The sequence below is a fragment of the Nelusetta ayraudi genome, unplaced genomic scaffold (assembly GCF_046127955.1).
Source record: "Nelusetta ayraudi isolate G7.1 ecotype Tasmania unplaced genomic scaffold, CSIRO-AGI_Nayr_v1 ptg000001l, whole genome shotgun sequence".
In the NCBI taxonomy this organism is placed as follows: Eukaryota; Metazoa; Chordata; class Actinopteri; order Tetraodontiformes; family Monacanthidae; genus Nelusetta; species Nelusetta ayraudi.
This window is the reverse complement of record NW_027466051.1, coordinates 1790977-1810758: the sequence shown is the minus strand read 5'-3', so window position 1 is coordinate 1810758 and position 19782 is coordinate 1790977. Positions and strand designations below refer to the sequence as shown.

The window sequence follows — 19782 nt, the reverse complement described above, 5'->3', positions numbered from 1 at the left end:
TCAATGTGTGTTTTTCATGGCAATTCAAATACAAAAATAAGACACATTCAGTTAGTAGGAGTAGTAGAGCAACGTGCGTCGCGTGTCCTCAGTTGTTGCCCTTGATTTTTGTGCATTGTTTTGTAATTACGTGCCCTCATTGTGAGACCTTGATCTCGTCTCATTAATCCAGTTAGTCACGACTCCTCTGCTGTGACCTGCCTGCAGTTTCGGGTCAGTCTTGGACTCTGTTCCCACGGAGGGTCTCCTGCAGCCCCCCAGGGGCCCAGCGGCTACAGATAGTTGTGTAACCGCCGCGGTTGCCGCCTCTCTCCTGCTCCTATTGTGTTCTGGACGCCTTCTCACTTTTCCTTCAGGTGTGCTCTTACACCTGCAACCAGGTCAGGTCAGCAGTCGCGTTGGCCCACATTGACGGAGCTCCGGCGGCTCGTCTGCCTGCCAATTCATCATCTCCCATATCTGCTCTACATCACAGTGACCCCTCCCCCTCTCCCTTCCCCCTGCTGTCCCCCCGCTTCCCTCTTGCCCTGCAGCAAAGATAAAAAAAAAAATAAAAAAATCCAAACTGGTTCTCAGCTTTTTTTTCTGTGCCGTCAGCTGTCGTCCTGGAATTCCTGGAATTATTTCCTGGAAGCCGCACCTGTGGAGTCGCCTGCTGCAAGAACAGAAAGAAACAGTTTTCCCAGTTTTGGGAAAGAATGGAGTTCCCTCCGCAGCCACCGCAGAAAGTCCTCGGCGTCACCGTTTGGGAGCCAAACTGTGAAAGTCGCAGCCCACTTGCAGACGCCGACGTGCACTTTTTTTTTTTTTTTTTCTTGCAGCGTGCACGCTCGCTCGGCCCTCTCATTAGTCCTCTGCAGAGCCGCCCTCAGGCTGCTGTCACACCCGCTGCTGCTCCCAGGCAGGACTTCCAGTCAGTCCGGCGCTGTGACCCACTTCTCTTGACTCTGATTGTCTCGACGAGACCACCGTGGTCCTCCCACCCCCCCGCCTGCACGGCGTGGCTGCTGCAGCTCCAGCCTGTGCGCGGCCTGTTAATTACCAGCAGCAGCGCCGCCACTGTAGGTGGTCTCACCGCTCGCCAAGGTTATTTTTATCCCCCCCGCAGCTCCGCCACTGCGGCCCTGACTCATGCATCCTTTGTCTGGTGGTTCCCCCAACCCAACCCCACCCACGTTTTAATGCCTGCACCAATCATTCTGCTTTTCTCCTCCTATGCGGTGCGTTGCGGCCGGGTCTTCCACGAGTTCTGGATTTTTCTCCCCTCCCCACCAACTCTCCGTCGTGCCTCTGGGCTATTTTTAGTCCAGGCAGCAGCAAATATAGCTCAGCCTGCTCGCAGACAGACCACAGAGGGAGTCGCCGCTGCAGTTTCCTGACGCCAGTGAGCCGTTCATGGGACTGGAATCGTTTTGTACTGACTCACTGCCACCTCGGCACCGCTGTCCTGGAACCTTGATGTCACCATTGGTTGAGGTACGAGCAGGTGAAAGTCAACATAGTCACGGATGAGCAGCTCGGTGCACGGTTCACTCTTTCAGCTCGCTCGCTCTGCTGACGCAGGCTTGCAGTGAATGAACAAGCAGGGTGGGATGCTGTGACCCCCACCACCACCACCACCCCCCCCAAAAAATAAAAAATTTAGGTGGACGAGTCACTCGGAACAGATAAGCGATTCAACAGATACTTCCATTGTTGTTAACATTGCAGTCTCCTGCGTGACAGACTACCAGGTGGCACTCGGCGGAGCCATGGAAATGATGAGGTCAGAGGTCAGCTGATGAGTCTCTTCTCGTTTATTTCATTCAAACTCAAACAAGGCAGAAAGCCGTAAAGGACGCACAATAAATACACTTCGTTAAATTAATAAAACATTTTTGGAAACACGCCAGATGGGACAATTGTGACCATTGCATTGCCCAGAAGTGATAACAATAAAAATAGTAATAACATCAACGATAATAATAATAATCATAATATCAATAATAATAAAATTAACAAAAATAATCATGGTGAAAACTTTTCCCTTTTTTTTCAAGCTCCCAAAGCGACGCATCTTAAATACCCTTAAATGAAGTTTTCAACCCAGAAGAGGTTCAGCCTTGCTCCATCTGCTCGTCTCCAGTGTTTCTTCACTTCCTGGAAGTCTCTCTTCTTGCCGTCTGAGGCTCTCTTGTCTGCTCCCCCCTCCCCTCCCATCTTTGCCCCCTCCCTCTGCCCCTCCCACCACCACCGCCACTACTGCCTCGTGCTCGGTGCACATGTGTGCTTTTTCTCATGATTCAGATTCCTGGAAAGGCGTCTTTCTCTCACAGTTGCTGGCTGGAAGTGCAGCGAGCAGACGGCTGAGTCACGCTGCCCCCCCCACCCCCGGCCCGCCGGTCGGCCCAGGACTCCGTACTGGAACGTTTTGCTCTTCTGCTGTGTTGTTCTTTTGTTGGTTTTTTTTCCTTTTGATATTTTTTACCTCCTTCCTTCCTTCCTGCCCCTCCCGTCCTGTCTGTATGTCTGTCTGTCTGTCTTTTTCTCTGGGGGCCTTTTTTTCTTCCAAAGACGCAGACACGAACACAGGCGGCCGCCGAGAGCAGATACTTTTTTTTTTGTCCTCCCCACAGTGGCACACGATTGGCCGATAGTTCCAAATGTTTTCACCGGTCGGGCAGGTTGATGACGGGCACCCACTGGTCCAGGCAGCGGCTGTCTCTGCAGAAGCGGTTGACCTTGCTGAGCGCCGGGTCGGAGGACTGAGGGTTCTGCAGGGAAGAGGAGAGAGAACAAAGATTAGTTAAAAAAACAAAAAGAAAGAAAAGGAAAAAAACACCTCCTGCAGGCTGTGAGGTGGAAGTGAGCAACATGCCAGGAATCATTGCGTGACTAACGGCAATTACCGTAACCAGGACGCAGTGCAGGTCGGCGGGCTCGCCCTGACCCCCTTTGCCCCCGCCCAGGATCTCGGCCAGGCGCCGCATGTTGCTGACGCGCAGGATGTTGATGTCGTTCTCGCAGCAGAAGGCCTGGATGAGGGTGAAGTGAATCTGCAGGGCCACGTCCTCCTCCTCGTCGTCGGCGGCCAGCAGGCACAGAACCACGTTGTCTGGGTCACTGCAAGGGGAGGGGGGGGGGGTGAGACGTCAGGCGTGGAGTGGAGTGACGCAGAGTGACGCAGAGTGACGCCGCCGCTATTGTGGAGCGCGGTACTCACGCGTTGAGGGACTTGGCCGCCTCGTAAACTCCCACCGTGATGCAGCCCTGAGGCAGCGCCGAGCTCAGGACCTCCTCCAGGGCTGTGGCCACCGACTCCATCCTGCACGACGACGACAACAACAGTTACACATTTCGATCAACGTGCAAACAAACATCCACAATGAGCAGCGGTGAGATCCGCGACGCTCGGTTCCTTGCAGCTCTGCGTGTCGGTCATGTTTGCAGCAGATGTCTGACAGACATCGTGACTACAGCTGCGGTACGGACGGACAGACAGACCTCGTGAGCAGTGACGCCGACTGACCGTTGCACTCGCCTAAACGCAAACCACAGCGGGGCGACAGTCAGTCGGAGCTGCCCCAGAGCCGTGGAGGAAAAAAAAACCTTCACGCAATAAAAAAAAAAAAAAAAAAAAAAAAAGTTTTTTTTTTCCCCCCCGAGACTATTTTGAAAGTTGAGGAGCATTTCTTCAAGGCGCAAAACATGCAGGTGGAAGGGGAGAAAGAAAAACACACACACACAAACCTTTCTGATGAATTCTCTCCACTGTTTTCCTCGAAAGTCATATTGCACATCCGAGCGGCTCGGGGTCCGATTATATCCAGAGCGGTATCCGACCGAGGTGCGAGTGCTGCCGGGTCCGTCTGCCTCCGACCTGCTAGGCTTTCCTAACTGACTCACTTGCCGCCGGCTCTCCAACCTCCTCGGTAGTAAAAGCGTCGGTCCCTCCTCGCCGATTTGCATAAAACCTCAGCCCCGCCCACCGATCACATTGACTCAGCGGCCTCGCCTCTGCTGCATGGGAGACAGCGACATGCCGTGGTGGAAATAGAAACGTAGCTGCACATGGTAATTCATGTACACACACACACACACACACACACATTTCCCATTTATTTCCCATATTGTGACTATTAGTTATTATTTTGATATCATTGGAAGGGAAGGCGCAATGTTGTGTAAATCAAGTTGCAAACTGCAAATTAGCATTTTGGAGCCTGTTATCAAATTGCAGTTATCTTTAATCTGATAGTGTTTATTAGAGAGCCGAAACAACATTTATCTCCTAAAGTTAAATGACCAGAAAAGTGTGTGTTTTACTGTTGTTGTTGTTGTTGTTGTTGTTGTTGTTGGTTGAGCATCTTTTTAGGAGAGTGGGGCGGGGGGGGGGGGGGGATTAAAATTATTGAAATAAATTTCTACTACGTAATAATATGATGTAATATTACACAGTGTGATTGTCTTAATTGTGAATTTTAAATACCATCCTGGATCCCTGACATATATGGCACCGGACAAAATACCTGCCACCTTTGACTTTCATCTATTTTTTGCCTTTAATATTCGACTATTTAGTTATTTTTTTAGTTATTTTTTTTGTCTTTAATCAATTAATTTTTTTTTTAATATCTTTGCAAATTGTCTATTGCGCTAAGTTTTAATTCTGAAAAGTAAAATCTACAGCATTAATGTACGATAAACTGTAAATAACTGAGCGAGTGTTTATGCAAGCACAAGTAACAACAGCGCCTCTAGTGGACACATATCGATCGGAAGTCTGAACTCGGGCTGATCTGGGACCAGTTTCCTGTCGTCGCTGCTCACACCAACATCTGGGAGCGCTGACCGGGGGGCTGCTCCGCTCGCAGCCTCAAACGGCATCTTCTCCGGCGGCAACGTGGCAGCGACGCGCCCCATCAGATCGGATGTCACACGCCAGGCGCAGACTCGTTCTGTCATAACAGGACGGGGCGGGAAACAGCTGAGGGTGTTTGCGTTTTTTTTTTTTTTTTGTCGTGTTGTCGTGCAGATGGTAGTAACTTCTTCCTGTGCAAACACAGCCGGCCGGAGAAGTTGATGCAGACCAAGCAGTAGGTGGAGACTGTGGACTTCAGCCTGACTGGAGCTGCACTGATTTATTGACTCTTTTGGTCTCTTCCTCTGGTCGCTGTGGCTTCTAGCTACTGCTGCCACTGTTGCTGCTCTGACTTGATCTTTGCCCTCCTGTTATCACCTCGCGCTCCCTCGGCTGTGGAGTGATGTGGCAGTCGGCGCTGCCCTTTGACTGCGTGACGCTGCCGCTTGCTGTGGAAGCGTGAAGCAGAGGGAGGGAGACCCAGCCGCTGCTTCCCCTCCTTGGACATCAGGTGTTTGACCAACATGGACCACAGAGGTCGACCTCGGCCGGACTTGGGACACCCCCACTACAGCCCCAGGGACCGGGAGGACTACTACTGGTACTACCACCAGCAGCAGCAGCAGCAGCAGCAGCAGCAGCAGTGGGACAGGGAGTCCAGGGACCACCGCGACAGACACCGGGCTCACCATGGTAGACCGGACCAGTACCCCTACCACATGCAGCAGTATCAGTACCCACAGGAACACCAGAGACCACAGTCCAGGTGTGTAGAACTGTGGGACAGTTGGGCCGCGTGTCCCAATGTAGTACCAGACCAACTACAAATCTGTTGTGATGGAAGTAAAACATGAAAACATGATGCAAGTGCAGGTTTGGAAGTTTGATTTGGGGGTCAGCTCAGGATGAACTACTGAACATCTGCTGCTCTCAACTGCTGTTCAGCAGATGTGCAGGAGTAAACCAGATCCAGAGCCAGACAGGAAGTAGCCATTCTTGCAGTGCAGAAATCCTGCGTTTTGTTTACATTGAAAATAAATGTTTATGTCGAAAGATGGAGGTCATGCAGAATGTGGCACAAAATGACAGAATGTCCTCACTTTCACATGTCATTTTACACACCAAATTAAGACTGCTGTACAAGAAAAATATATTGCGAGAGGAAACAAGTTAGTTATCAATGATTCCAGTAATATCACAAAACAATCATCTGACTCATAAACAAGAAAAACAGCCAACGACTCTCAAAAAATCTGTCACTATTTTGTGAATAACTATTTTTTGTATTTGTATTTGTCTCCAAATCTAGTCATAGTTGCATTTTAAACTGAGTGATTCTGTTCCATTAAAGTTGTTAATGCAACAAGTTCTGCAAGTTCCAAGTCTGCAGAGTGGTAGGAAACATTATTTTGAATTTAAACTTTCAAAACTTGGAGAACAGTCCCACTTTTAAAGGCTCTGATCGGCATGTTGTCAGAACTTGTTGAGGCTGGTTGCATTAAAAGGTGAAGAAGAAGTGTTGAAGGTGTGACTTCTGTTTTTTTGAAATTCCAGGCTGGACTACCGCTACCCGCCACACGGACAGTGGGACTCCAGGGACGGCCGCGGCCATCACAGCTACTACAGAGGAGAGCATCCACAGCAACAAGGTACATGACACTCAACACCAAAGCACCTTCAGCATCTTCATCTTCACTTGAACAGCCAATGATGTTCCTCTGGTTGAAGATGCCGGACATTGGGGCTCACAGGATCCCTGGTGGACGGAGCAGCACCACGAACGACGGCACCAGTCGGAACATTCAGGGAACTCCTACGCCGAGGAATACAGGTAGGAAATAAAATGGGTGTGGGTGTGCGTTGAAAGATTTTCATATTTGTACATTTTTTGAAATGCATCAAATCTGCAGACCAGACATGGGGAATTTGGCACCATCTAGTGGACAGAAATATGTTTGCGTTCTTGCAAACAAATGTTTTCCCCCCCAGATTTTGTGTGACTGAGCGAACCAGATGATTGATGAAAAGACTGATCTGATTGTTCAGGTATGATCAGTGGAGAGATGCCCCTGAGCCCCGCCCCACCGACCAGGAGGACTTCACCTCCAGAAACCACCTGGAACTTCATCCTCACTACTCAGGAACTCTGGAGAGCTCCAAAAACTCAGGCCTGTCGTCCAGCAGCTTCGAGCTGAGTCAGTACATCAACGGAGCCGAGCTGAGTGAAGCTCCTCCCACCTCTCACACAGGTGAGTCGGTGTCTGAAGGTCCCCTTTGTCAGCTTCACGTTTCTTCACACACTCGTCCTCGTCCTCAGAGCACGTGGCGGCGCCGCCAGTGGTGTCGGCCCCGCTGAAGTTCGCCATCCCCCACGCCGTCGTCCGCTTCGGTCCCGCCGGACAGCTGATCCGCGTCAGTCCGGCTCTGTCCACCCAGGAGAACATCGGCCAGCTGGAAATCCACAGCCTGGAGGTCAGCAGGGCGGATTTAGCCCAGAAACTGAAGTAAAAGAATGAACGAATGAGGGATACAAAAAGAAATACAATAATATATATGTGAAATTGATAGGATAATAAGTCAGCATGACAACTTCCAGCTCATATCAAGAAGGATGAAACAGGTTAAAAAAGAAAAATATCAACGTGGTCAAATAAATGATCATATAAATTGGGTAAAAGATGAAAAATATGACTACAATGGAAATTTGTTTTGCACAATTTAAATGCAAAAACATTATAATTTTGCAGTTTGCACACTGTTGTTTTTTGTTTTTCTCAATTCTTTACTGTATTGTTTTTGGACAATTAAATGAGTGTTTATATGTGTTGTATATTTCCCAGTATGAGTTGGTTTCATAGGAAGACTAGGAATTACTGCTGGTACACTGGAGTGTTTTTTCCCTCTGCAGGTGATTTTGAGCGACACAAAGGAGCAGCAGGAGATGAGAAACTTCCCGGGACCTTTAACCAGGTAGCTGCACAAACATCCTTATCAACAAGCAGGCGGCTGGAATTTTGGAGAAATGCCTGACTTCACTCTTCACGTCCTCATAGGGAAGATTTACATAAAGTGGACGCGATAGAATTTGCCCACCAGAGGGCGAGCGAGTGCTCAAGAGCGGACGATCAGAGCTCTGCCGCCCTCCTGTGGCAGCTGCTGATACTGCTGTGCAGACAGAACGGAGTACGTAGATCTTGACTTTAACTCCACGTTTTTTAAAATATATTTTTTTAAGATGTAAATATTTATATTTTTGCTTTTTTATTATTATTTTTTTTATTCCTGATCTTCTAGCAAATGGTGGGCTCCGACCTGGCCGAGCTACTGGTGCAAAGATCTCAGTCGGACGGAAGCTGGCAGCCGAGCGCCGCCACCGCGCTCATTGACTTCAGCGATGGTTCGACCTCCGAGGCGCCGCCGCTCAGAGGAGATGACCTGCTGACGGGCAGCTGCAGCAACTTCCAGCCGTCCGAGGGGGCGCTGCAGCGATACACCCAGCTGCTGCTGGCTGGACGGAAGAAGGTTCCAGACTCACAACTTTATATCATCTCCAGTTTTGCTGCAAGAGTTTGTGTTTTATTAGCAATTCAATTAAATTTTCCCGGCGACATAATATTTTTATTTCATGAATGGAGTCAGGTTATCTTTAACTTGCTCTTCTGTGGTTCATCACGCTGCATTGTGTGCTTGCAGGAAGCTTTGGAGGAGGCGATGAGCAGCGGCCTGTGGGGTCACGCCCTCTTCCTGGCCAGCAGGATGGACAGCAGGTCGTACAACAATGTGCTGAACAGGTGAGAAACAGACCCATCCCATAATGATGACTGTCCTGATCTCATGAAGCATTCCTGACAGATAAAAAAAAAAAAAAAATCTGCTTTATCTCCTTTGTCCTGTTTGACAAATCAGTAACAACAAAAAGAAATTTGTTTAAAAAAAAGTTTCCTCGACTTCACCAAACTGTGATTTTGTTTTCTTGCGTCTCTGTAAAGGAAATATCTAGAATCTTATTCATATTCTGTCAAAAACTATTTCATTTTACAAAAATGTAAAAAACACATCTCGTTTTTGGCGAGAAAAGATACTTTTACTCTCTAAATTTAATTATAGTGGGCGGGACGGGGGAAAAAAACCTTACCCTCCACATTTTAATTTCCACTGAAGCACCTGTTGAGCGCCGGCGATGCTAATGATTATAGTCAGACGAGTGCACCGGCTGTAACCAGAGCCGCGTGTGACGCCGACCTTCCTCGGACGCTGGGTTATTTATACGGACGGCAGCGTGACGGACCGTTAACACTTCCATGGAGGTAGCGGCGGAGCAGCAACAGACGGCCGAGAGGCTCCTGCTGCGTCACTCAACCTGCGGCTCGTGTCACGCAACGCGGTCCGCTTTCCTCGCCGGGGCTATTTCGGCGACGTGGCCTCCGGTGTTCCCACGCAGCAGATGTCCTGCAGCGGCTCCTGAGGAATGTTGACGTCGGGGCGGGTGGGGAGAGGGGTCAAAGGTCACGGCAGATACCTGCTACTAGTTCTGCTGCTGCTGTGCTGTCTGGCAGGTTCACTGGGCAGCTGGCGGTCAGCGACCCTCTGCAGACCGTCTTCCAGCTGCTGTCGGGGAGGATCCCCACCGCTGCCACGGTAGAAGCTCCGCCCACAAGTGCTCACCTTCCTTCCGCAGCGTCCTGCTCTGACTCCCTAAACCTTTGACCTTCTGTTCCCAGTGCTGCGTAAATGACAAGTATGGAGACTGGAGGCCCCACCTGGCCGCTATGCTCTCCAACCAGGCCGGAGTCCCCGAGGTGCAGCAGAAGGCCGTGGTCACCATGGGAGACACTCTGGGTACCGGCAGTCACACGACTCACTGATGGACTGATGGACTGGGCTTATTATAAGTTTATGTTAGTGTAATTTAGTATTAAAATTAGGTTAAGTTTATTTCAGTCAACTTTTTGGAATTGTTCAAATTTCAAAGTCAATACAAAGAAAACGATACTTGAAAGGACATAAATAACCACGCGTTTGACTAAAACGCGGGTATAAAAGATGAATGAATGAATGGTATAAGATGAAGGTTAAGATGAAAATAGTCAAAACAGAGAGAAAGAAACAAAAAAGCAGCCGATCAACAGGCAAGAGAAAAGGAAGCAAGGAAACAATGTATTTGTTGTCTGTACTGTATATGCATACATACATTCATTCATATAGGTACATTTTCACATCATTTAATGGTCCAGAGAGTAGAATTTGGCTTGATTTTTTTTTTCATATTGGTAATAGCTTAACATGCTGCCCATACATACATTATTAAAAGTGTATATATGCAGTACAATGAGAGTCATTTGTTTTTCCTACCTTCAAAATGGTTCTCAGTTTGTTTGTTTGTTGGCTTTGCAGCCTCCAAAGGCCTCCTGCATGCCGCCCACCTGTGCTACCTGACCGCCGGCGTCCCCTTTGGCACCTTCACACACAAGGCCGACAGACTGGTGCTGCTGGGCAGCAGCCACAGGTGGGAGCAGTGACAGTGAGGCTGGTGTTGAAGGAGGCGGAGTCACAGAGCAGGGCGATAGAGGCTAATAGCTCAGCGGTGCGTCTTCCCGTCTCCTCCAGGAAACCTTTCCGCGACTTTGCCACCAGCGCTGCCATCCGGTGCACTGAGCTGTATGAATACTGCCAGACACTAGGGGGCAGCAGCTTCTCCATCCCCTCTTTCCAGGTGAAGAGTCCCAGAAGATCCTCTTGCCTTTTCAACAGTAGCTGGACCGACAGGCTGCGGTTCTCACCTCACTGTTTGTTGTTGTGTTGTGTTCAGGTGTACAAGCTGCTGTATGCCAGCCGCCTGCTGGACTGCGGACTGGCCTCCCAGGCCTTCCACTACTGCGAGTTGGTGGGCCGCGCCCTTCTGCAGCAGGCGGAGCCTCACGCCGTCCTGACAGCGGAGCTCATCAAGGTACCAGGACACCTGAGGAGATTCACAGCTGGTTGAATTCAGCACCCTTGAATGCGTGTGTGTGTGTCCACGCAGCTGTCCGACGGGCTGAGACACACCGAGGGTCAGTTCAGCGAGGGAGGGGTCAGCGGCGCTGGCGAGGAGCCTGATTGGCTGAGAGAGCTGCGGCAAAGGTTCCACGGCCTACAGGTGAGGGTGGGAGAAGATCTCTGCACCGTGGACGTGGAGGCTCCGATTGGATTTCAGGGATTAAAAATGAAAATATGGAGACAAATATCACCAGTGTCACTTAAAACACATTTATTTAAAAAAACACAAAATAACCAGATTACTATAATAATACTATTATACAGTGGGGCAAAAAAGAATTTGGCAGCGATCCTGCAAGTTGGCCCACTTAAAGAAATGCGGTCTGTAATGTTCATCATACTCGTACATCACTTCAACTGTGAGAGAAAAGAATGTAAAGACAAAACCCAGGAAATCACATTGTATGATTTGTAAAGAATTTATCTGTATAATGGTGCTGAAAATAAGTATTTGATTGACAAAAGTTCACCTCAATACTTTGTAATGTAACCCTGGTTGGCAGTGACAGAGGTCAAACGATTCCTGTCGGTCTTGACCAGGTTTGCACGCACTGTAGCTGGTATCCTGGCCCGTTCTTCCATGCAGATCTCTCAAGAGGTGTGATGTTTTGGGGCTGTCGCTGGGCAACACGGACTTTCGACTCCCTCCACAGACTCTCTGTTGGTTTGAGATCTGGAGACTGGCTAGGCCACCTCTGAACCTTTTTACGTAGCGACTACGTCGTTGCCTGGGCGGTGTGTTTGGGATCATTGTCATGCTGGAAGATCACGTCACGTTTCATCCTCAGTGTTCTCACTGATGGAAGGAGGTGTCTCATGATACATGGCCACGTTCGTCCTTTCCTCAGTACGGATCAGTCGCCCTGTCCCCTTTGCAGAAAAACAGCCCCAAAGCATAATGTTTCCACCCTAAATCTTCACGGTGGGTATGGTGTTGTTGGGATGCAGTCTTCCGTCTCCAAACACTGTGAGTGCGTGGGTGGGAGTGAGAGATGGAGTTATACCAAAGAGTTCCATTTTGGTCTCATCTGGCCACATGACATTCTCCTAGCCCTCCTCTGGATCATCCAGATGGTCTCTGGCAAACTTTAGACGGGCCTGGACATGCGCTGGCTTAATCAGGGGGACCTTTCAAGCACTCCATGGCAATGTAGTGTGAAATGAAATGGAAACCTTTGTTACTGTGGTCCTAGCTCTCTCCAGGTCATTGACCAGTTCCCCCCCGTAGTTCTGGGCTCTTTCCTCAGCCTTCTCAAGATCATTTGTACCCCACGAGGTGAGATCTTGCACGGAGCCCCAGATCGAAACCAAAAGTTGATCTCTTCCCACTCAGTTGCTTGCCTATTGGCTCACCCTGGTCTTGTGCAGGTGTACACTCTTGTCCTTGGCTTTTTGCTCTTGGCCATGTTGGAGAGGTTGCAGTGTGGACAGCTGTCTTTGTACAGATAACGACTTCAAACAGGTGCCATTAATACAGGTAACGAGTGGAGGACAGAAGTAACAGGTCTGTGAGTGCCAGAATTCTTGCTTCTTTCTAACTGCTAAATACCTATTTTTTGTACCATTATAATGTTGCAAAAATCATAATGGTGGTTTACTGGATTTTTTTTCACTCTGTCTCTCACAGTTGAAGTGTACCTATGATGAACATTACAAACCTCTCTCATCTTTTTAAGTGGGTCAACTTGCTGAATCGGTGGCTGATAAATACTTTTTTGCCCCACCGTATACAATATTAATACTATTATCAGGAATATTCAAGTATTCTCACAAAAAATATTTTAGTTGTTGATTTTTGTTGCACAAAATCCTCAGCCTCACCTTTTGACCTTTTGCTTTGGCTCAGGGGGAGAGTTGCAACTTTCCTGCTGCATACCAACCTCATCCTGCAGAGGGCGCTTCAGCAGTCAATGGTACTTTCTAAATGTTTTTAAACTTTTTCAAACCTGATGTTCCCCGCAAGACAACCTTCGTGTGCAGAAACTAAAAGTTGTCCCTTCCTGGTTGTCGGTTTGCAGACTCTGACGTCCGAGACGTACTGAGTCCAGGGCCGGACCTCCTGTACTATGGCGGCGGAGAGGCGGAGGAGGGGGCGGAGCTTCAGTTGGACGGGAACCCTGAGTCCACTGTGTCGCCATGGGATGCCGCTGGAGCTCAGCACTGGTACCTGCCACTCAGCAGCACCTGTCTAAATTAAAAAACAAACCACGACCTCGTCTACTTATTTGTTTTTCTTTTGACCCCGCCCACTTCCTCCATGGTCACCCGCAGGCCAGCCTCTAATCATCCGGCGCCAGAAGCGATGGCAGCTACCGTCTTGTTTGGCACCCAAGATTCCAGCCATCGTGGTGAGGATGGTGGCGAAGCTGCAGCGGCCTTGACACATGGTCCTCCCGGCCAATCAGAGGGTGAGAAAGCCTCCTGCAGGTCCGCCTCCCCCTGGGAGCTCCGCCCACCTGGTTCTGACTGACATCTCATTGTTCCCTCAGGAACCGACTTGCCTGACGGAGTCAACGCAGTGAGTGAAGAAGGATTCTGAAGTTGGATTTTTTTGTTTTGTTTTTAATCACAGTATTAATAAGCTGTTTGTGTGTATTGTGTTTATTATTATTAGCGTTTTTCTTTTATAACAAACAACATTACTATTTTTGTAGGTATGAGATTAACATCTCAAAATAGTCATGTGTCTGTTATAAAAGATTAATGCTAATAATATATACAGTACCTTATGAAGATACAGTAATAATAATAATAGATTGGATTTATATAGCGCTTTTCAAGGCACCCAAAGTGCTTTATATTGAACCCATTATTCATTCACACCAGCACCTCAGTCAGTTGTGTGTGTTAGTGCATTTATGTGTTTGCTGCTGCAGATGGAGCCTCAGTCTCTGGATCTCGGCCTTGGCTGGATGAGTGTCTCCTCAAGGGCTGAGGCCCCGGAGCCCAAGAAGGAGCCCGCTGAACAGGTAAGCCACACATGCCACACACACACACACACACACACACACACACACACACACACACACACACTCACGCACCTCCACCGGCTGATGGTCTTGTGTCCTGTGCAGGGCGCCAGGACGGGATGGTTCAGCGGTTGGTTCAAAGCCAAAAACGTTGCAGCGGAGGCAGAGCATAGCCCAAAGCCGACAGTAGGGGTCGCTGTTCCATCACTCGTCCGGGTTTTTTTTTCTTTTTTTTAAAAACTTTTTCCGTTTTACTGTATTGAACGTCGGATGTACAAATGTGATGTTTTCTTAGGAGGTTCCGCCCACCACAGGCCACACCCTTCCTCCACCGCCTTCCATGCCCTGCCCAGCCACGTTTCCGACTCCGCCCTCCTCTACGGGGATCAACCCCTTTTCAAGGAAAGCAGGTAAAACGACTGACTGTTAATTGATGAATTTTTTTTTCTTTATCATAAGTAAACAGTGACTGCTGGGGGTCAGCAAGTGAAAGTTTTCTATCAATAAAACATCTCCGGTCCGCAGGGCAGCAGCAGGCGTAGAGGCCACGCCCCCTAGACTGCAGGTGAGTCAACTTCAGGCAAATGTGACTCATCAGAACTGAAACTTCAAAGTCTCACAGAAAAAAAAAAAATCCTCTGCAGGATTATGGACGTCACCACATCTAAATAAGGACTTCGCGCACAATGCTTCCCCTGCTGGTCACTGAGAGGAACTGACTAAGCTGCAGTGACCGCTCTCCCAACCAACCCCTCGCCCCCGTGACCTCCCTTTTTTAGTTTCCAGGGATGCCCTTTCAAACATTTATAGTAACTCAGGTTTCAGCTCCAGGAAAATGCTGAGGTTTACTGCCATGAAGGTGACTCCGGCGGTTCACGTCTTTGTCTGTCCCCCATTAATGCACCAGGACTTTGAGCCGAATCCAGGCCGCCACCCGGGGAAGATTATCCGTGTGCAGTATCAGTGCAGATCCAAGACTCAATAGGCAAACCAGAAATCATGACCTGCAGCTCATCCAGAGAGGAAACCGTTTATTGAAATGTCTTTTGCTGGAAAAATACCTCGACTATGTGTGTAAAAATGTCAGATAAGAAATTATTTTAATTGTGCAGAACCTCGAGAAACAGAGTTTACAGTGTTAACGTCATCAGCGCTTCAGATGCAGCAAAATAGAAACAAATGTTTATATCATACTTTTTTCTTTTCTTTTGTATATTTTTCATACGTTTTAGATTAATTAAATTAATCAATTGTTGCACTTTAATACAAAGTTACCACGTGGATGCAGGAGTCAGACGGCTCCTCAGAGACTTTTAGCATGAGCGGAAAACTTTTATGCGTTATTCCGTTATCAAATTGTTTCTTGTTCACACACGATTGGGCGCATACACTGCATCGCATTGCATTTTGCAGTTGTGCAGTAGCAGCAGCTTCCTCGGCCGTGTCGCTAAGCGTCGCTCAGAAATCTCTGGGATTCCAGCCGTGGCCTCTCGCCCTGAAGCTGAGCGGGCGAGTGAGCGGCAGCACGGCAGGTGTCGTCTCGTTTTACCCTGAGTCTCCCGAGAGTGTTTTCCCAGTGGGACCATGGGACGAACGCCAGCTACATGTCGGAGCATAAACACTTTCAGATGTCTCGGCTCCTCCTCTTCTATCATGTCAATAAATGTTTTTTAAATACATAAATGTAGTTGTTGTTGTTTTTGTCTTGTGTGAAGTTGGTAGATGGTTAATGCTCAGATTCCTTCTGAAGTTGAGGCTGGGGATTTTGGTACCAATCCGATACCGAGTAAATGCAGGATGATACTTTTTTTACTTGAAATGTCATGATCATTGGGTAATTTTGTTAGTTGATTAGAATCATTGTGAAACACCAAGCAGGAGGATTTTTATTTATTTATTAATTAGCGACAATACAAAACAATTTTAAGGTATAATACAAATGAGAAACAATTCTCCTTTGTACCCTTTTTGCTACACACAATTGTTTCAGAAAAAAGTCACTAGTGCAAAAATAACAAAAGCAACAATGTGACCAAATATAAACCTAACAATGTCCACAAAGCCAAAAAATAACTACTGTCCATTACGCAGATATTTATGAAAAGTCAGGTTGTAGGTCCTTCACAACCACAGGAGGACAGACTTCGACAGACTTGAAGAGAGGCTGTGAGGTCTAGAGAGAAATTGCCACTTCATTGATCTCTTACGTATGAAGTCAGTATTGATCCGATACGATGCTCTCCTTGCTATTGATACTATTGATATTTATATAGATCGATATGGCCAGCCCTATAAACAAACCTTCTGCCGTTCCAGCCTGAGAACAAGATGGAGCGGCGGTGGAAAGTTAATGGACTGATGGATTGTACTTTCATCAAGCTCTTAACCTCTAGCCTCTTTCTTGATGTGGGACCATCCCACCGGCACTGAGGATTGAGATCCTCAAAAGACCACCCGACACAACGAACGTTGGGTTTTCCCACAGTCTGAAAACCGAGTGTGGGATCGTCTCAACCCGTTGCGGTCTCTTCGCCCCCGTGGCTCGACATGTGGCGCGACAGGTTGTCGGCGCACTGGAACGATTTGTCGCACTGGCTGCACACAAAGATCCTGCCGGCGCAGCGCCGTTCCTGGTGCAACTGCAGCGCCTCCGCCTGGCCGAAGCTCTTGCCGCAGCTGCCGCAGTCGAGGCGCCGCCCCCCCGCGGCACCGGCGGCGCCGCCGTGCATGTAGCGGTGGCGGACCAGTCGGGACGCGACGGCGAAGGCCAGGCCGCACTGCTCACACTTGTGGGGCCGCTCGCCGCTGTGGATGGCCTGGTGCTCGGCCAGGTTGGACGACTTGGTGAAGCGCTTGGCGCAGACGGAGCAGGCGTACGGCCGCACGCCGGCGTGGGTCTTCCGGTGCTCGGCCATGCGGCTGGCCAGGCCGAAGGCCTTGCCGCAGTCGGGGCAGGCGAAGGGCCGCTCGCCCAGGTGCTTGCGCTCGTGGCGCTTCAGCGAGAGCGCCTTGTTGAAGGTCTTGCCGCAGTGCGCGCACGGGAAGGGCTTGTCGTCGGCGTGCGTGTTGCGCTCGTGCTTGCGCAGGTCAGACGAGCGGATGAAGTCCTTGCCGCAGGCGGCGCAGGCGTAGGGCTTCTCGCCGGTGTGCGTGCGGATGTGCTTGCGGTAGTCCGAGGACCAGATGTAGGTCCTGGCGCAGAAGGGGCAGCGGTAGGGCCGCTCGCCCGTGTGCAGGCGCTTGTGCTGCTGCAGCGTCCCCTGGTGGGAGTAGGCCTTGCCGCAGGTGTCGCACACGTGCGGCTTGAGGCCCGAGTGTGTCTGCAGGTGACTCTGCAGGTTGCACAGCTTCTTGAAGGCCCAGTGGCAGTGCGGACACTTAAAGGGACGCTGCTCCGCGTCTGCCCCGCCGCTGCGTTTCTTCATAGCCACCAAAAGTCGGGCAACCTTGTCTTTTTTGTGGTTTTTGAGCGCCGTTCTGACAGGACGGTTGGAGCCTTTTTCCTCTTCTGTCTCAGAGGCAGATTCATTATTTCGCTCTTGAAGATCCGGTGAACTCTGACCCCGTGAAGAATCAGAGCTCGTAAGATTCGCCTTGTTTCTCAGTGTCATTGTCAGTGATGCTCCACTGGTGCGGCCTGGGTCATCCTCAGGTCCTGTTTTGTCTCTGGGTGACAATTCTGCAAATTCTTTCACGAGGGACCACCTTGGTTCTCTGGTGTTCACATAAAGGGTTCCGGCGTCGTCGCTCTCTGAAACCAGGGCCAAACTGAGGCAAATTCTGCCCAACGACGAGCCGCTCAACACACCATGATCCCGCCTGCTTCCACCTGAGGCTGAAGGAGTGTCGTGGTGCCCTTCCTGATGTTTGCTGTCACTATTTTGGTCAACATCTATGACCTCAGACAGGTTTTCATCAGACATGCTGCTGGAGCGACTGTTGGATGGAAATCATCCATCTGCATTCAAGCTGCAGAGAGAATTACACACAGCAAGACTGTAACTCTTGCAATCATTGTAGAAAACATTGACCTCAAATAAATGTGTTTTTTTTTAAATTGCCTTGCTGCTTTTTGGAAAGATTGACATAAAATAGAAGCATTTTAACTGTTTTCAGAATCCAGACAACTGTGATAAGACATTTAAAAGTAATTACTGACCCATTTCCAAAATACATTTAAAGTCAGAGTTAGTGGGACTCGTAATGAACATCTGGACCTGAAACCACATGGCTGCTCCATTTACCAAACTGCTTGAAAGTTGGTTATATGATACCAGACCTCCTGAAAATTAAAAAGGGCCTTTCCCCAGGAAGTTACTGAGGCTCCCTCAACTGGAGCAAAGCATGCCTAACATCCATCTTAACAATGTACAATCCAAACATGCTTTTCTGCGCTCCTTACCTCGAGAGGCGTCCTGCTGCAGCCGCAACGGATGCAGGAAAAATATGTGAGCCGCACGTCAGTTTTATCTGGGCAGCGTTTGGCTGGAGGTCAGCATCTATCCTGCCAGTCAGCACAGCAATGATATCCTGACGGCCGGCTCAGCTTTCCACCCGTTCGCTCAGCCGGCCACCTGTTTGTGTGTGGAGCACTGATAGGTCACACAGTCAACTGGCCGAGAGTTTAAAGTTCCCGTTAAGTTGTCAAGAGGCTGATATCTCACAGTGAAACCTGATTAAGATGTAACAGACTTTAAATCACTTAGAAACATTTTAATTACTATTTATATGTGAGAATTTGCGAACTTGTTTTCTATTATTTTGCAAATATCATTTTCCAAATTCACTGCATTTTCATGTATCCACAGATATAAATAAAGTTTTGCTGCTTTTGAGGACATAATTTTGTAATATCCAGAAAAATTCAACAGAAAAGGAAAACTCAGACGAAATGACATATGCTTTCAGCCTGTGTCTGACAAAATGAAAAACCACAAGCGGCTCTTCAGCTGTTTTGAGATTTCCCATGATGTGCCTCTAGATGGCGGTGTTCACCGAGTGCACGAACCGCAAGAGTGGAAAATTTCCACAGAAATTCCTACCAACGACTAAATCAAACTGGAAACATCTGTGACCGAGACATTGAATTCTCTATGCAACATCTGCAAAGCAACAGCATAAAAACAATCTAGAACGAGTCACCAGTTCGCTACAATGGTAATTGGTGGGTGTGGCAGAGTTCCCACAAGGCCTTCCTGCATATAAAAGTCTTTCTTAGAAGCAGAGATTCGGTTTCTTTTTGGTCTCTGGTCAAGAACAAACATTGTCCCTCCAATTTTTCTTTTCATACCAGACTTTGGTGTCACTGTGCAGGGTGGTGAGAGAGAAGTGCTGGAACAGAGCAGATCTCGTGATACTAATGCTTAAATTAAAGAAATGGTGCTGCTCCACAGTGTTCTCAGGACACTCGCCTGAAACGTGACGCGGTATTAAATAAAGGGCCACGCTTTGTCCATTCATGAATATCAAGTTGTACTCCCAAAGCTCTTTGGTGTGTGGTTCCCTTTTTGGAAACCCGTCAAGACACGCAAGGCCACGATTTTGTGTCCACTGCCTTTCACCGTTTCAATACAATGTTAATCTGGTTTGAAATGCACTGATTTCTACCATTTTTGCTGCAGTTGTATTTAGCTGAATCCTTGGAATCCTGCAATTAAGACAATGAGAAAATGCGCCATCTGGTGGACAAAGAGACACATGTACCTGCAAAATATCCTTAATAACATAAATTGACAATAAATACAAAAACATTACTGACAAATTTTAACCAAGTACTGGGATTTTTTTTTTTAAAGCTTTTCTCCTGATACATTTCCTCTAGGTTTCTCATTTTCAGAAGGACAAGTAAAGTTGCTTAAAGGCCTTTTGGGAACATGAGGTCTCAATGAAGTGAAGTGAGAGATGCAAGAGAGCAGTGGGAACGGCACTCTACCCCGG

At 48.5% G+C, this 19782-nt stretch overlaps 3 protein-coding genes across 4 annotated transcripts; 1 reads left to right on the top strand and 2 right to left on the bottom strand.

The window, feature by feature from the left end:
* Positions 1–1773: 1773 nt before the first annotated feature.
* gadd45ab (growth arrest and DNA-damage-inducible, alpha, b) lies at positions 1774–3904 on the bottom strand. Its single transcript, XM_076022211.1, has 4 exons — positions 3730–3904; positions 3203–3304; positions 2889–3102; positions 1774–2753 (listed from the first exon to the last, which is right to left on the bottom strand). Exons 1-4 carry the CDS (start codon positions 3777–3779, stop codon positions 2649–2651), a joined length of 471 nt encoding a protein of 156 aa, XP_075878326.1. The 5' UTR covers positions 3780–3904; the 3' UTR covers positions 1774–2648.
* A 706-nt stretch (positions 3905–4610) lies between these two features.
* sec16b (SEC16 homolog B, endoplasmic reticulum export factor) lies at positions 4611–15520 on the top strand. Of its 2 annotated transcripts, none has more exons than XM_076021694.1 (25): positions 4611–4972; positions 5015–5606; positions 6395–6489; positions 6569–6671; positions 6887–7089; positions 7158–7312; positions 7749–7810; positions 7894–8023; positions 8135–8362; positions 8534–8631; positions 9397–9478; positions 9562–9679; positions 10235–10346; positions 10448–10553; positions 10650–10787; positions 10863–10976; positions 12723–12789; positions 12895–13039; positions 13148–13284; positions 13366–13394; positions 13753–13845; positions 13951–14031; positions 14141–14255; positions 14371–14410; positions 14490–14575. In XM_076021694.1, the coding sequence occupies exons 2-24, from the start codon at positions 5365–5367 to the stop codon at positions 14385–14387; spliced, it is 2670 nt and encodes an 889-aa protein (XP_075877809.1). In that variant the 5' UTR covers positions 4611–4972; positions 5015–5364; the 3' UTR covers positions 14388–14410; positions 14490–14575. The 2 variants fall into 2 exon arrangements, with proteins under 2 accessions (XP_075877809.1, XP_075877728.1); XM_076021613.1 differs by lacking the exon at positions 14490–14575 and adding an exon at positions 15259–15520 and having other exon boundaries at positions 4612–4972.
* A 136-nt stretch (positions 15521–15656) lies between these two features.
* Positions 15657–18347, bottom strand: znf648 (zinc finger protein 648). The gene is made up of 2 exons (XM_076029403.1): positions 18248–18347; positions 15657–17814 (listed from the first exon to the last, which is right to left on the bottom strand). Exon 2 carries the CDS (start codon positions 17766–17768, stop codon positions 16356–16358), a length of 1413 nt encoding a protein of 470 aa, XP_075885518.1. The 5' UTR covers positions 17769–17814; positions 18248–18347; the 3' UTR covers positions 15657–16355.
* Positions 18348–19782: the final 1435 nt, after the last annotated feature.

Bases quoted from the DNA above. Each gene is read 5' to 3' on its own strand.
- znf648 (XM_076029403.1), bottom strand. From the start codon at position 17,768: ATGTCTGATGAAAACCTGTCTGAGGTCATAGATGTTGACCAAAATAGT.
- sec16b (XM_076021613.1), top strand. From the start codon at position 5,365: ATGGACCACAGAGGTCGACCTCGGCCGGACTTGGGACACCCCCACTAC. The intron at 12,790-12,894 runs GTACTTTCTAAA...GTCGGTTTGCAG, and splicing joins GGGCGCTTCAGCAGTCAATG to ACTCTGACGTCCGAGACGTA. The intron at 13,040-13,147 runs GTACCTGCCACT...GGTCACCCGCAG, and splicing joins GCCGCTGGAGCTCAGCACTG to GCCAGCCTCTAATCATCCGG.
- gadd45ab (XM_076022211.1), bottom strand. From the start codon at position 3,779: ATGTGCAATATGACTTTCGAGGAAAACAGTGGAGAGAATTCATCAGAA. The intron at 3,103-3,202 runs GTGAGTACCGCG...CTCCCCTTGCAG, and splicing joins GCGGCCAAGTCCCTCAACGC to TGACCCAGACAACGTGGTTC. The intron at 2,754-2,888 runs GTAATTGCCGTT...TCTTCCCTGCAG, and splicing joins TGCACTGCGTCCTGGTTACG to AACCCTCAGTCCTCCGACCC.